The 13478-nt window shown below is 36.8% G+C and overlaps 2 protein-coding genes across 2 annotated transcripts in view; both read right to left on the bottom strand.

The window, feature by feature from the left end:
* The window catches only part of ints13 (integrator complex subunit 13), a 33332-nt gene extending 32874 nt beyond the window's left edge, over positions 1 to 458 (bottom strand). The window contains exon 1 of the mRNA XM_063004100.1: positions 332 to 458. The gene's annotated coding sequence lies outside the window, so the exon portion shown is untranslated. The remainder of the gene's footprint in view (positions 1 to 331) is intronic.
* Positions 459 to 4767: 4309 nt separating this feature from the next.
* Positions 4768 to 12955, bottom strand: pus7l (pseudouridine synthase 7 like). Its single transcript, XM_062994619.1, has 8 exons — positions 12050 to 12955; positions 9441 to 9600; positions 7667 to 7862; positions 7444 to 7542; positions 6904 to 6985; positions 6080 to 6363; positions 5511 to 5564; positions 4768 to 5353 (listed from the first exon to the last, which is right to left on the bottom strand). The coding sequence occupies exons 1-8, from the start codon at positions 12882 to 12884 to the stop codon at positions 5036 to 5038; spliced, it is 2028 nt and encodes a 675-aa protein (XP_062850689.1). The 5' UTR covers positions 12885 to 12955; the 3' UTR covers positions 4768 to 5035.
* Between the last annotated feature and the right edge of the window lie 523 nt (positions 12956 to 13478).

Here is a 13478-nt window from a genome sequence, read left to right as displayed (position 1 = left end):
GCGAACGCTCCCTTTATGAATAAGGAACCAACTTCAGCCGCTAAATAAGAAGCTGCGAATAAGTAACCAAACGAATTGGAAGCCGCGAATAAGTAACTAACTTCAGCCTCGTAGTTGCAAATGTATGAAGTCTGAACCTTAACATCATGTTGTACGGGTCTTGCCTGTTTTAAACAAATTTCTGGTTAATTATAATCTGTTTAAGGTCAATGGTTTGTTAGTTTAGACGTTCCGCAAGAAAACACCAGGATTTAGTTGTTAAATAGCTACAATAATGGAATATATATAAATAAACGTTAATGTTAAATGTGAAGGTGCTGGGTGAAAATACCTAGTCTGGTGGCTTGATGCTGTTCCAGCTACTCTTCAGCTTAGCATATTCAACAGTTTCGCCTTCTCTCCATCAACTGCCTGCTGCTTCTCTTAAAGATTTTACCCCAATTACTCACTGTTGTTGTTAATATAAAGCGGTGTATAATAAATACGAGTAACGCGTTTCATAAATAAATAAATGTTTATGCAGGAAATGAATTTTTTAAACAATATGGAAGACACTAAGGGATGTCACACAGACGGTGCATACCATCAAACCACTCCGCGCAAACACGCCGATGGTTTGAATGGTTCCGATATGTGAAACCGGAAAAATGAAATAAAATGTAATAAATAAATAATTATTAAACTAAATGATAATTTAAATAACATATCAAGACAGATAAATACATCCTTTGTATATATTGATATACCTGTAGAGGGATAATTATTACATGTTATTATTACATGTACATAATTGTTGGCATAATAATAATAACATTTTTAGTAACTGCTTTAACTTAATGAGGGGCAAGAGCCTGGAAAATTAGGGGAAAAGTAATAATACTTCGTTACAGCACTTAAGTATTTTTGGAGTATCTGTACTTCAATGGAGTTTTTAAATTTACGTCAACTTTCCCACGATCTGCCGATCTGCATAACGACCGAAACCGGCCCATTGCATTAACAGTGGAACAGGTGATCAGGTCCATATGCAAATCACAATGACCATTAATTACAATGTCCATGTGTGTCTTTCACATATGATTGGGGTATAGCTGCAATCACGGCATTGTAAGATGGTGAGAGGTGTACTCTCAGCGCCCCCCCCTGAGGGTTGTATCAGAAAGGTCATCTGGAATAAAATTTACTTTAATAGAAGTTACCACCAGCTCAGACTGAACAAGTCACTTGGAAGAGTGACAAACGTATCTCCACACCAAACTTTGTGTCCAGATGAACCAATTCAAACTTTTGATTAGTTTTGTGTTTTTGTTTGAAAACCCACACAAACACGAGAAGAACATGCAAACTCCACACAGAAAGTGCCTGGACCACTCCACCTGAAAATTGAACCCAGGACCTTCTTTCTTACCTTCTTTCTTCCAACTTACCGTTAAAGTAAATTTATTTTAAATGGATTTACTGTAATTACAAATTTTTTGATAACCTTGGTAATAAGCTATTTGAGTTACAAATCAATTGTTTGCACAGCAGTTGTAAGACTAAAGGTTGTTCCAAATTGGCCTACCAGTTAGCTAGTTTAGATAATAGGTTACTATCTGTGTCCTATGATGGACATTCTTACTCTACCCAGGCAAATGATAAACGTATTAAGTTTATTTAAATAGTGGTTTTACACGCTGTATTTGAGTTTAATGTTCTTCAAAATTTAAAGAGTGGTTTTAACTCGGTTTTCAAGTAGCCTCACTGAGCAAAATGCTTAAACACTAGCTATAGACAAAGAAAGACAGAACTACTGTAAAATTTAATTGGAACTTAAATGTATTTAATTAATAGCAGGAAAAGCTAGTCACCTTCAAGTCAAAACAAAAGCTGTTTAAAACTGTTCCAGGCAAGGACGGATTAAGGATAGTCTGGGCCCCTGGGCAAAGAGTTGCCCAGGGCCCCAACCCCCCCGCCCCCCCACCCAGCGCGCCCCCCCCCCCCCCCCCCCTCAAAAAACATAAATAAATTAATACATTAAACAACCTGTCAATAACTAACCCTAACACAAGAATCTATTTTATATAAGTTTCTTTCTACTCTTCTTTCTTGCAAAGTCATCCACTAATTCATCAAAATTAAGCTGTCTGACCAAATCTGATTCAATGGCCAGAAGTGACAGTGAGTTCAGGCGGTTTTGGCGCATCCTAATCCTGAGTTCATTCTTAATACGAGCCAGTTTGGAGAATGAACGCTCCCCTTCACAATTTGTGATAGGCACAGTCAAAAAAAGTCTAAGTGCTATGTAGACATTTGGAAAGGTTGACTGTAAATTCAAATTTATCATGGTTTTGAGCATTTTACTAGGACATTTTTCTTTTTCTGTTATGAATGATTTGTATTGTATCAATTCATCTGCCAGGCTCATGTTCAGATCTGAAGGATATGCTGCAGCGAGTGAGTTTAGAGCTAGAGTGACCACTGGTCTCTTTACTGTTGTTTATTAAAGGGGAAACATGAAACTAGTCAAATGGCTTGTTGTTTTCACATAAGTGAAATCACACCCTTGGCCAAATTCACTCAATTTAATCGGTGTCAAAGATAGCATTCATCAGACAAATTGCTTGTCTTAAATTTAAATAATTGCAAAATTGCAAAATTAATTAATTGCTAAAACAATTTTGAATTTTGAAACAATACAAATTCAGAAACATTAAGTAAGGGCCTGAATCGCATATTTGCAACAAAACGTCTGTTATGAAATATGGTAGCTTGCCTGGCAATTTGTAGGTCCCTAGAAAGTCAAGGAGCCATGGTAAACGACTTCTATGGAAGTCAAGGGCCCCATAGCAGGGGCCCTCGTGATCAAGGGCCCTCTAATTGTATGCCCTGCTTTTCTCTAGGGCCCCCTGGTAGGGGCTCTCATAACCAGGGCCCTCTAAAAATATGCCCCCCTCTTTCCTAGGACCCCTAATAGTCAGAAGTCGAAGTCAGAGCAGTGCCACAATGCCTCATCCATTTTCAAAAGGGGCCCAAAAGCATGGCTAGGGCCCAAAAGCATGGCTAGGGCCCCCAAGAGGCCCTGGGGTCAAAGTCCCTAATAGTCAGAGGATCCTTAAAATGGAGGGCCTTCGGAAATAAAAATATATTGTATCATAAATGTTGATAGGCATCGCAAAATGTTTCGGGCCAGAGCCCCCCCGGGGCCCCCTGACCTCAAGGGCCCCTGGGCGCTGGCCCCACTGGCCCGGTCAGTAATCCAGCCATGGTTCCAGGTTACATGCAGGAAACTGTACCAAGGCAGTCAGAAGATATCTAGTCAGTAGATAGAAAAGGAGCTAGCAATCAGGAGCTAGAACAGGTTTTTAAATAGTTTAATAGCATTTGTGATTAATAATATTGTTTTATAACAGTAACAGTGGGTCCTTCCTCTTTACCCAGAGTCACTCTAAACCAGAGGCTCAACGCTTTGCATGGGCTTTGCATTATCCAAAAAATAAAAACATGATAGAGTGATGAACCTTGATAGTAGTGGCTGGCATAACAAAATTTCACCAAGAACGCATTGACAAATCATTGTTTACAACTTGTTTTATTTGTATCTTAAAAGAAACAAAATTGCGATTTTGGAGTGGTTGAGCTAAAGTCGAGTGTGTGTGTGTGTATGTGTCCAACCTAAATCTGTGGATGCAAAGCATTTAAATAAACCTTGAAAAGCTTTTTGAGATTTGATTTCAGACTGTAAATGTGGCTATTTTTCGTTTCAAAATTCTCCACACATTCTCTATTGGGGACAGATCAGGACTGCAGGCAGGCCAGTCCAGTACCCAGACCCTCTTCTTCCGCAGACATGCCTTTGTAATGTGTGCAGGATGTGGTTTTGCATTGTCTTGTTGAAAAATGCATGAACGTCCCTGGAAAAGATGTTGTCTTGAAGGCAGCATATGTTGCTCTAAGGTCTCAATGTACTTTTCTGCATTAATGCTGCCATCATAGAAGTGTGAATGACCTTTGCCAAGGACACTGACACAGCCCCATACCATGACAGACCCTGGCTTTTGGACTTGTAGCTGATGACAGTCTGGCTGATTCATCTGACCACAATACACGTTTCCACTTGTGATGGTCCATCCTAGATGCCTCTGAGCACAGAGAGGTCGATGGCGCTTCTGGTCATGGTTAACATAAGGCTTCTTTTTTGCACAGTAAAGTTTTAAGTGGCATTTGTGCATGTTACTCAGTATTGTAGTGCCTGACAAAGGTTTAATCCCTCACCCATGTGGTTATATCAGCTATTGTTGAGTGGTGGTTCTTGATGCAGTGCCGTCTGAGCTTAAGCTTGCGCTCTTGGCCTTTACACACTGAAATTCCTTGAATGGTTTAATGATATTATGGACAGTAGTGGGAGAAATATGCAAATCCCTTCCAATCTTTCTTTGAGGTACATTGTTTTTAAACATTTCAATCATTTTCTCACACATTTGTTGACAAACTGGAGATCCTCTGGCCATCTTTGCTCATCAAAGGCTCAGCCTTTCCTGGATGCTGCTTTTGTACCAAACCATGATTACAATCACCTGTTATCATTACCTGTTTGGATTCACATCATTTTTTTTTTTTTACCTCATTACTAGCTCTAAACTGCCCCGTCCCAACTTTTTTTGGAATGTGTTGCAGGTCTGAAATGCAGGAAAGGAGGTTTATTAATAAATGAAATGAAGTTGAACAGACAAAACATGAAATATCTCAGGTTCAAACTGTCTGCAATCAAATAAAAGTCAAAGTAAATGTAAGGAACACTGCATTTTTATTTTCTTTGCATTTGCCATACTGTCTCAACTTTTTCTGATTTGGGGTTGTAAAATTACAGGCACATTTCATTATCACTTTAACTTTATTAACTCTTATTAATAACAATCACAAAGCTTATCGAATTGAAAAAAAAAGCGAGTCTCATTGTTAGGTATTGCAGTGTCATTTGCTTTACTAAAATAACTTTAAATTAAAACACAAATCTAGTAGGGTAAAATGTTTCTATGCATCATACTATACGTTTCTATATGTCACACTTCATAATTTCCCTGAGGCAGACCGTTGCATAACAGGATGAGTCCAAGTCAAATGAAAGTTCCAGCACAGAATTGGATTCAGGGGTTAACAGCTCAGTACTTGGAGGCTTTTGAGGGTGCAGGTTAAAGGATACATTATGGGGAAATGACAATAAAGGACGATAACACCCAGGGATGTTGAGTTTAAGTGAGCCAATTCTGAATCTGCATGAGTCCAGGCCATCCTGTGCCAATCGGTCTTGATACCACTTACCGAGCAGATTTTCTGGGTACTTCACACTGTTGCCTGGTGATGGCAGCACTACCTAAAGATGAAAAAATAATGCATAAAACTTAAACGTTTTCTTACTCGTTCGTATATGACACACATAACAACAAGGTGTAATAACTCACATCTTACATGGCATCATAGAAAGAAGTTAATCTAAAATAAAAGTGGTATTACATGAGAATCGACTGTACCTGATCTAGTGAAAACACACCCTCACACTCCTCTGCAGAGGTTACAACATGGACCTGAAGGACAGCAAGATAAACTTACATTCATGATCACAACGTTTTGTGTGTCATAGATGTTTTCTGTTTGTAATTTGTTTAAGGTGTGAATAACTGCTGCAGCATAATAACTCATCATGCCAATTAGTGTGCACTGCTGGTGTACTCGTGGGCGGATGTTATGTTGTACACACATGTACTGCACACTTAATAATATTGAAAATAATTATGCAAATGGTGCTGTATATTTTTTTCTGTCTATGCACTAAATTTGGATACAATTTCAGATCAGACCATTTTTACAGTTAAAAGTTACAAGTTTCAAGTCTTGTTCAATAGATTGCTTTTGCTTTAGAGTGGGATTCTCCCCTTTGTCAAATAGTTTTATCAGCATTTCAAAAGCAGTGAGTCCTTTGCTATTTGAGATCCAGACTACAGGCTCAAATGTTTTAGGAGGTAAAGATCCTTGTGAACCAAAAATAGCCAACCTTCTTATAACACTTAAAAAATGTTTTTAACCTTAATACAATACTAACCACTAATCCATGACATTCTTCTTGTTTTTGACTAGCTCCCCTAGTCCAGACCAGGTCTCCCTGTGCAGGCTTCAGTCCCAGTGTCTCCAATCTAAAGCTGGCTGCCTCGTTCCACACACGGCTGCAGTAGGCATGGACATAGAAGACCCGCATGCTGTGGGGCAGGCTTAGCCAAGCACAACTGCAGCCTTCTGGGCCACTACCGTAGCGGTGCAAAGCTCGCAGCATTAGCCTCTCTCTGGCTTTATATGGAGGCATAAGGGCAAGGCTTTCTTTTGCATTTCCTGAAGAGAAAAACCATGTCTAATGAAATATCTAAAGGAAGCTAAAGGAAGTATAATAATTTTAATAATATCCGTCTTAAGAGATCTACTGCCTAAAAAGTGGGTATGGGCATTAATTTAGACATTTCTCCAAAAGCCTATATCAATAAGCACATGTGTTAATTATTCTTTTTTTCAGACTCAAAATATATTTTGCTTAAGTTTTTACTCTATGTTGCCAATATGCCCACAGTATGATATTTGCGAACTTTTCTGGTCACTTTCAATGTTTGACTTTTTACGCACCTTTTACGTTTAATTACTGATTGTTGCTGAATGTAAAACTAAAAAACTAAATCACAAATGTACCTAAAAATTTGGACTTGCCACAATTTATGTTTACATTTTCCAATTTGTTATTTATTTGTTATAAATATATATTTGTAGAGTATTTTCAGGTAGAAAAACATTACATTTGACCAGAGGTTTTTAATCATTCTATAACATTTCTATAACACTTTCTTATCTGTAAATATATTTGGAATGCAAAATTGTATTTACCTGTTTGACGGAAATGTTGCTTGGCTTTATTTTGGAGGTCATCACCAGTCTCTGGGTTTAAAAACAACTTAAGAGCGGTACCCTGAAGAGCATACAATGTGAAATACAGTAAGTAAAAATATAAAGAAATATGTAAAATTAAACATTACAATTAATAAGAATTTACTTTAAATAATAACACGCAGTTTTGTTCATCCTTTCCTGATGCTTTTTTTAACAGGCCTCTCCTCTGTTACACCATTAATTCATTTCCCATTGCATGGTACCATACAAGACAATATAATACACATTTCCTTTGCCTTGCTGCAGTTGTTGTGGTGTTTAATTTTTGTAGCCATTTAAGTTTCCTTTATGGCACTGCTTTAATAAAATCTTTTGCCAATATTTTTAAATAACATAGCACTTGTATTGTGTCACTCCAGTGGTGTGGCCAGGTGTATTCTTGGTCCCTCGGGCAACAAATTATGCAGTTATTTTTAGGGTGCTTATTTACATGATTAAAAATAACACATTGCTTTTCAAACTGAATCATGTCTTTACCATATCTTCCTTTAGTAGTGCAAGTCCAACTTGGTCAGCTTGAATGCTTTTGCTATTTCCAAACCTCTGAGGTCCATAATAATTTACAAAGCCCAGAGCCTGCAGAGTAATAGAGTTTATTCAAATAGACAATGGTGATTGTATATCTGAGATTTCATATATGCAATTATGTGATGCAACTCTAATTACAATTATAGTATAATACACAGTGAATTTAGTTCACCTTTACATTATCCACAGCATCTTTTACCAGCATTTTTAGGTCTGTTGTGTTACTCTTGTTATGGGGCTTAAGGTTCCGAATAACAAGGTCAAAGTGGTTTCCCTTCAGCCCTCCAAGTCGAAGGGGTTCAGACACTGGATGGATATTAGACAGTTGAATTCCCCTCTTTTCAAACTTGAAGACCTTCTCCAACAAACTATAAGCAAAAATATAGCCAGAGAAAAATGCAAGCACTGTAAACACACACACACATACAGTATCTATCTATCTATCTATCTATCTATCTATCTATCTATCTATCTATCTATCTATCTATCTATCTATCTATCTATAGTGTGTATATACACTGTACATACACACACTATACATGTATGTATTTATGTATGGATGTACGCATGTATGTGTATGTATACAGTAAGGAAAATAAGTATTTGATCCCCTTACAAAGACTTGAACAGTCTATAATTTTTATGGAAGGTTTATTTTAACAGAGAGAGACAGAATATCAACAAGAAATCCAGAAAAAAACCCATTAAATAAAGGTTATAAATTAATTTGTATTTAATTAAGGGAAATAAGTATTTGATCCCCTACCAACCAGCAAGAATTCTGACCCCCACAGACCGGTTATGTGCCAAAATACCAGCTACAGTGTGTGCAAACCTGGTGAAGACTTACAGGAAACGTTTGACCTCTGTCATTGCCAACAAAGGTTATGTTACAAAGTATTGAGTTGAACTTTTGTTATTGACCAAATACTTATTTTCCACCATAATTTACAAATAAATTCTTTAAAAATCCTACAATGTGATTTCCTGGATTTTTTTTCTCATTTTGTCTCTCATAGTTGAAGTGTACCTATGATGAAAATTACAGACCTCTCTCATCTTTCTAAGTAGGAGAACCTGCACAATCAGTGGCTGACTAAATACTTTTTGGCCCCACTGTATATAGGATTCCAGGATTTCTGTGAGATCTGGTGACTTAGGTGGAAATGACAAAACCCCAAACTTAATGCAGGACATAAAAGGATGTAAATCATCAGAAAGGGGGCACACATAGTGTCCATCTGTAATTTATACCATTGTGTACCTGAGGTCCCATAGAATACCAGCTAAACAAACTTCATACCATTATGAAGCCACCACCACCTGCTACAGTCCCTAAAGTTTTTCTGCCACTTCAACATACATACATACATGCATACAAAGTACACCACATGGCAAAAAGTATGTGGACATTGAGTTGTTATTGAGTTTTGGTGTTTTAACTCAACAAGCTCATGGACAGGTGTCTACATACCGTTGGTCATATAGTATATGTGGACAACCCTTGTAATTAATGAGTTCAGGTGTTTTAGAGACACTCATTGCTGACATGTATGTATGTACTTCTGTTTTAGCATGAGTGTGCCCTTATGACTAAGGTTCAAGAAGACACATCTGTTTGGTGTGGTTGAACTCTGTAGGGATGAATTGGATTGTGAGGCAGGCCTTCTCATTCAACATCAGTGCCTGACCAAATTCCCACAGACACAGTCCAAAATCTTGTAGAAAGGCTTTCTTGAAAAGTCATGGCTGTTATAACAGCAACATGGGGCACCCACATGTCATTGTTCATGGTTTTAGAATATGATGCCCAATAAACTCATTGTAATTTCTTCACATACTTTTGGCCATAGTGTACATGCAAAAAAGCATACAATAACATAACATACAATAATAATACACCCATAACAGTGGTTTAGTATTAGCTAGTAGTTTCTGTCTATTACCGGTCCGGGGAAATCTTTTTCATAGCCATAGACTGGTAGGTGATGGCACGTTTGTCTTTGATGCCAGCATAAGAAAAATCAGATGGAAGAACTCCAAGAACTGCTGCAATGTAGCTTATGGCTTCAAGTGTCTCAAGGTTTTCTTTCCTAAGTGTAAAAGCTTATTCAAGAGAAAGACAGTTAATGCTACACAATGTAGAAATACATTAAATATTGGAATAGAAATTATTTATAGAAAAAATAGTTTACATTTTAATCATGACTTTTTAGGATTATATTTTATAAGAAAGAAAAATATGACAATATACAACAGAATCCATTAAAGTCCTCCTATTTTCCAGATTGGGTAGAACTCTTTACTAAATATATTTAATGAAATACATTCTTAAAAAAGGCACCTAAGAAACACATGGGTTCAACTCGTTCACAGTTGTTACGGCAGAGACAGCTTTTTCAGTTTGATTGTGTCAAAAATAAGCTCAAGCACGCAGAACATTGTTTAGCAATGTTCTGATCTCTTTAATTTCCAATATAATACTGATATTAACATTTTTAGCCACAGTAACTGTACAAAAAAGTTTTTACAAAATACAAATACATTACGATTTATGTATTTACATCATACAAACCCTAAACCTCCCAAATGCAGGACTGAACGCTACAGGAAATATTTCCTTACATCTGGAATCAGACTGTTCAACAACTGTTCAAAAATAATTTAAAATAATTAATAATCATTTATAATAAATATCTACTTTTTGTATGCTATGCATGCACCATAAGACCAATGTTTACATACATAATACCTACATTTTGTATGCTATGCATATGCATAAGTGTTTACATGTATATAGAATCATACTGTAAATTTTGATTTTTATTGCTTGTTTTTATAGTTAGTGAATGTTGTATGTTGTATGTATGCAAGAAGTTGTTGTCTGATGTGCTGTAACAAAGAAATTTCCTGCAAAGGATCAAGTCTCTCTCTCTCTCTCTCTCTCTCTATCTATCTATCTATCTATCTATCTAGCTAACCCTAACGCTTAGACAGTATGTGAAATACTAAAAAAACAATAACTAGGTTTTAAGTGTTTAATATAGTTAATAGTAATAATAAAAAATAAGCGTATTGCTGTTTTTAATTCATATTTTGAAACAAATTCTTAAAAAGTTTGGACAGAAACATGTTTACCACTTTTACATGACATTCTCTTCTTACAACACAATAAATACAGTAATAAATAATAGACATTATGCAATTTTCGAAGGGCAACATTTTGGCATTTTTAAGTTGGGATGGTTGAAAAAATGGAAATGCAATAAAAAATCTGAAAACTTTTACCCTAAATTAAATTAAAAACAGTACAAAGCCAAGATATTGAATGTTTTAGCTCATAAGTTTTGTTTTATGTATACATATGTTCTTTCTGAATTTAATGACTGCAACACACTTCAAAAATGTTTACTACTTTGTTAAATCACCTTTACCTTTAACTGTGATCTCAGGGCAGCAAATGCTGTAATAGTGCAAGTGGAATGTTTACCTATTTTATAACATGCTGCTCAACATTTCAGAATCTTACATTGTCGTATACTGTGTTTATAGTACTCCACACAAGGGATGTTACTGATTATATGATAATTAATAAAGAAGTCTTTGATTTTTGCTCTTAGTTAAAAGATTTTAATTCATTTACAACAGCTGACAGTTGTGTTTATTATCTTATGTTCAGATGTTGTTTTATTAAATAAAGCATATACCCTTGTTCTTATGTAACAATCACGTATATTATATTTTGATGGCTTTTACAGGCTTACCATTAACTGTTGTTTAATGACAAAATCTGGCACCAAAACATCCTCATACCATGACAGACTTTGAATTTTGTGTTGGTAGCATCCTTTTTCTCTTTTGGCCAAGAGAATATCACGTCTTTTATTTCCAAGAACTGTTTGAAAGGTGGGCTTGTCAGATAAGGATACACGGTACAATGTTGATATATGTTTTATTCTTTGTGCCTCGTTCCTAGGACACTTCTAAATGCTTAACAGTCACAGTGTTTATTTTACTGTTGTAAAATAAGCAGCGCATTAGGTGGATGTAAATCATTGTTTGTGCGTATGTACTTTAGCAGTAGGGTATTTTAAATGTATTGTCCTGCAACTATAACAGAAACATGTCCTAAAAGGTCCAGAGAGCCTGGATTTCTACATCGAGTTACTATATGAAGTCATGTCCATGTGGGTTTCTAGGGGTACTTCTAGGGTTAGTTTTTCCCTTAAAAATATGCAAGCCGGTTAATTGATTCTTCTACATATCTAAAATGCTCTGTGTTTGTGGAAAAAAAGGGCAACTGTGTAATATCCTGGGATTGACTCTGTACATGGTGTATTATCAACCTATGTCCAGCTCCACCATGACCTAGATCTAAAGATTATTAATTACATAAAATAACAGTGTAAATAACACCCTTTTAAAATCTATATTTGGTTGAATAAATACACTTTATAATTTTATTATTGTTTTGCTTCTGTTTGATTACTGCCCAACCTTGGTAGGAGCAGCAAGGCTGTCACTGGACTGCCAGTCCTGGTCTTTTTGTTCTTACCTGTGTAGGAATTCACCTGATCCTCACAATCTTCTAGAGGCCTCTTCTTGGCTGGTCTTCCTCTCTCCCTCAGTCTTACAGTAATGCAGGTCCCACCCTGGGCTGTAAAGCTTTTGGTCTCCACCAGCTTCCCAAATCTGCTGCTAATAAAATGGTGAACAGAAGTCCGGTGCTCCTTGTTGGCATCAGGTAAGAAGGTAAAGGTAGAGCCAAGAACTTTTGCATCTTTAAACCTGAAGAAATCCTCCGCTTCCTCCTCAGACACCAGATTCAAAAAATCTTTAAAGTCTTTGTCCTCTTTCACTAGGATCTCTGTCTGGTTGGTGATGGTCATAAGAAAAGGGTAGTTGTACCTCACTGACCTGTGTACGCTGGCACGCTGAATTTTGTCCGGGAAGCTTCCAATTGACATTTCCATTTTCGGTTGCTCTTTACTACATTCCGGAATTTTAAGGATAAAGTGTTCTAAAGCCTTGTTTACCGAACTGCCCAGTATCACATTGAGGTCAAAGTACTCATTGTCTGCTTCATTATTTTTGGCACTGCTCGTACCACCTGCTGTTTCATTTGAGCATGTTTTATCACTTGGGAGTTCTCCTATCACACTGTCTTTGTGCGAACCCTTTACATTTTCAGAGGTATCCAACTTCGTAGGTGCAACTACAGTACATTCTTTATTCACACGCTGCCCCTTCATGTCTATTTCAATGACCACAAAATCTTGGGTGAAGTTCTTGATGGTGCCATAAAACCCTTCATGTTCAGTGATCATGCAGGGCAATGATGCAGTCTTTGGGGGGTCCATTCTGACCCTGTCATTCCGGCTGTCATTCATTTAAATAAAAGCTAGAGATTACCGGCGACATGAAACAGCGCGAACCTGGCGACACGAAAAATGTAAACAATGTTTAGCTTTACGCAAAGTAGGAGCAAAGAAACCCGCAGATTACAAGTACGCGCAGGATCTACACCACTGTGAAACTGTGTACTCCGTTTTTGGTTCCTTTAAAATAGTTCCTACCAGAGTTGGAGGGTAAACTCATTGTCGCTGTGTCAAACTTTCGCATATAGGCTACAACCCCAAATCAGAAAATGTATTTATTTATTTATTAGGATTTTAACGTCATTTTTTATACACACTTTGGTTACATTGATGACAGAAACGGTAGTTATTCGTTACACAAGGTTCATAAGTTCACAAGTTTAATGTCACACACAGTCATGGACAATTTTTTTTTATCTCCCATTCACCTCACTTGCATGTTTTTGGACTGTGGGAGGAAACCCGAGCTCCCGGAGGAAACCCACGCAGACGCGGGGAGAAGAAAAATGGAACAACATGATAAATGCAAATAAAAAAATTGTTTTTTTTGACTGTGTGTTTGACAAAGTGTTTCTTTGACTTTTATTTTATTGCAAACAGTACAAA

Source organism: Trichomycterus rosablanca, chromosome 1, assembly GCF_030014385.1.
Source record: "Trichomycterus rosablanca isolate fTriRos1 chromosome 1, fTriRos1.hap1, whole genome shotgun sequence".
NCBI classification, from domain to species: domain Eukaryota; kingdom Metazoa; phylum Chordata; class Actinopteri; order Siluriformes; family Trichomycteridae; genus Trichomycterus; species Trichomycterus rosablanca.
The sequence above is the reverse complement of the archived record's forward strand: the minus strand, read 5'-3'. Positions and strand labels throughout refer to the sequence as shown.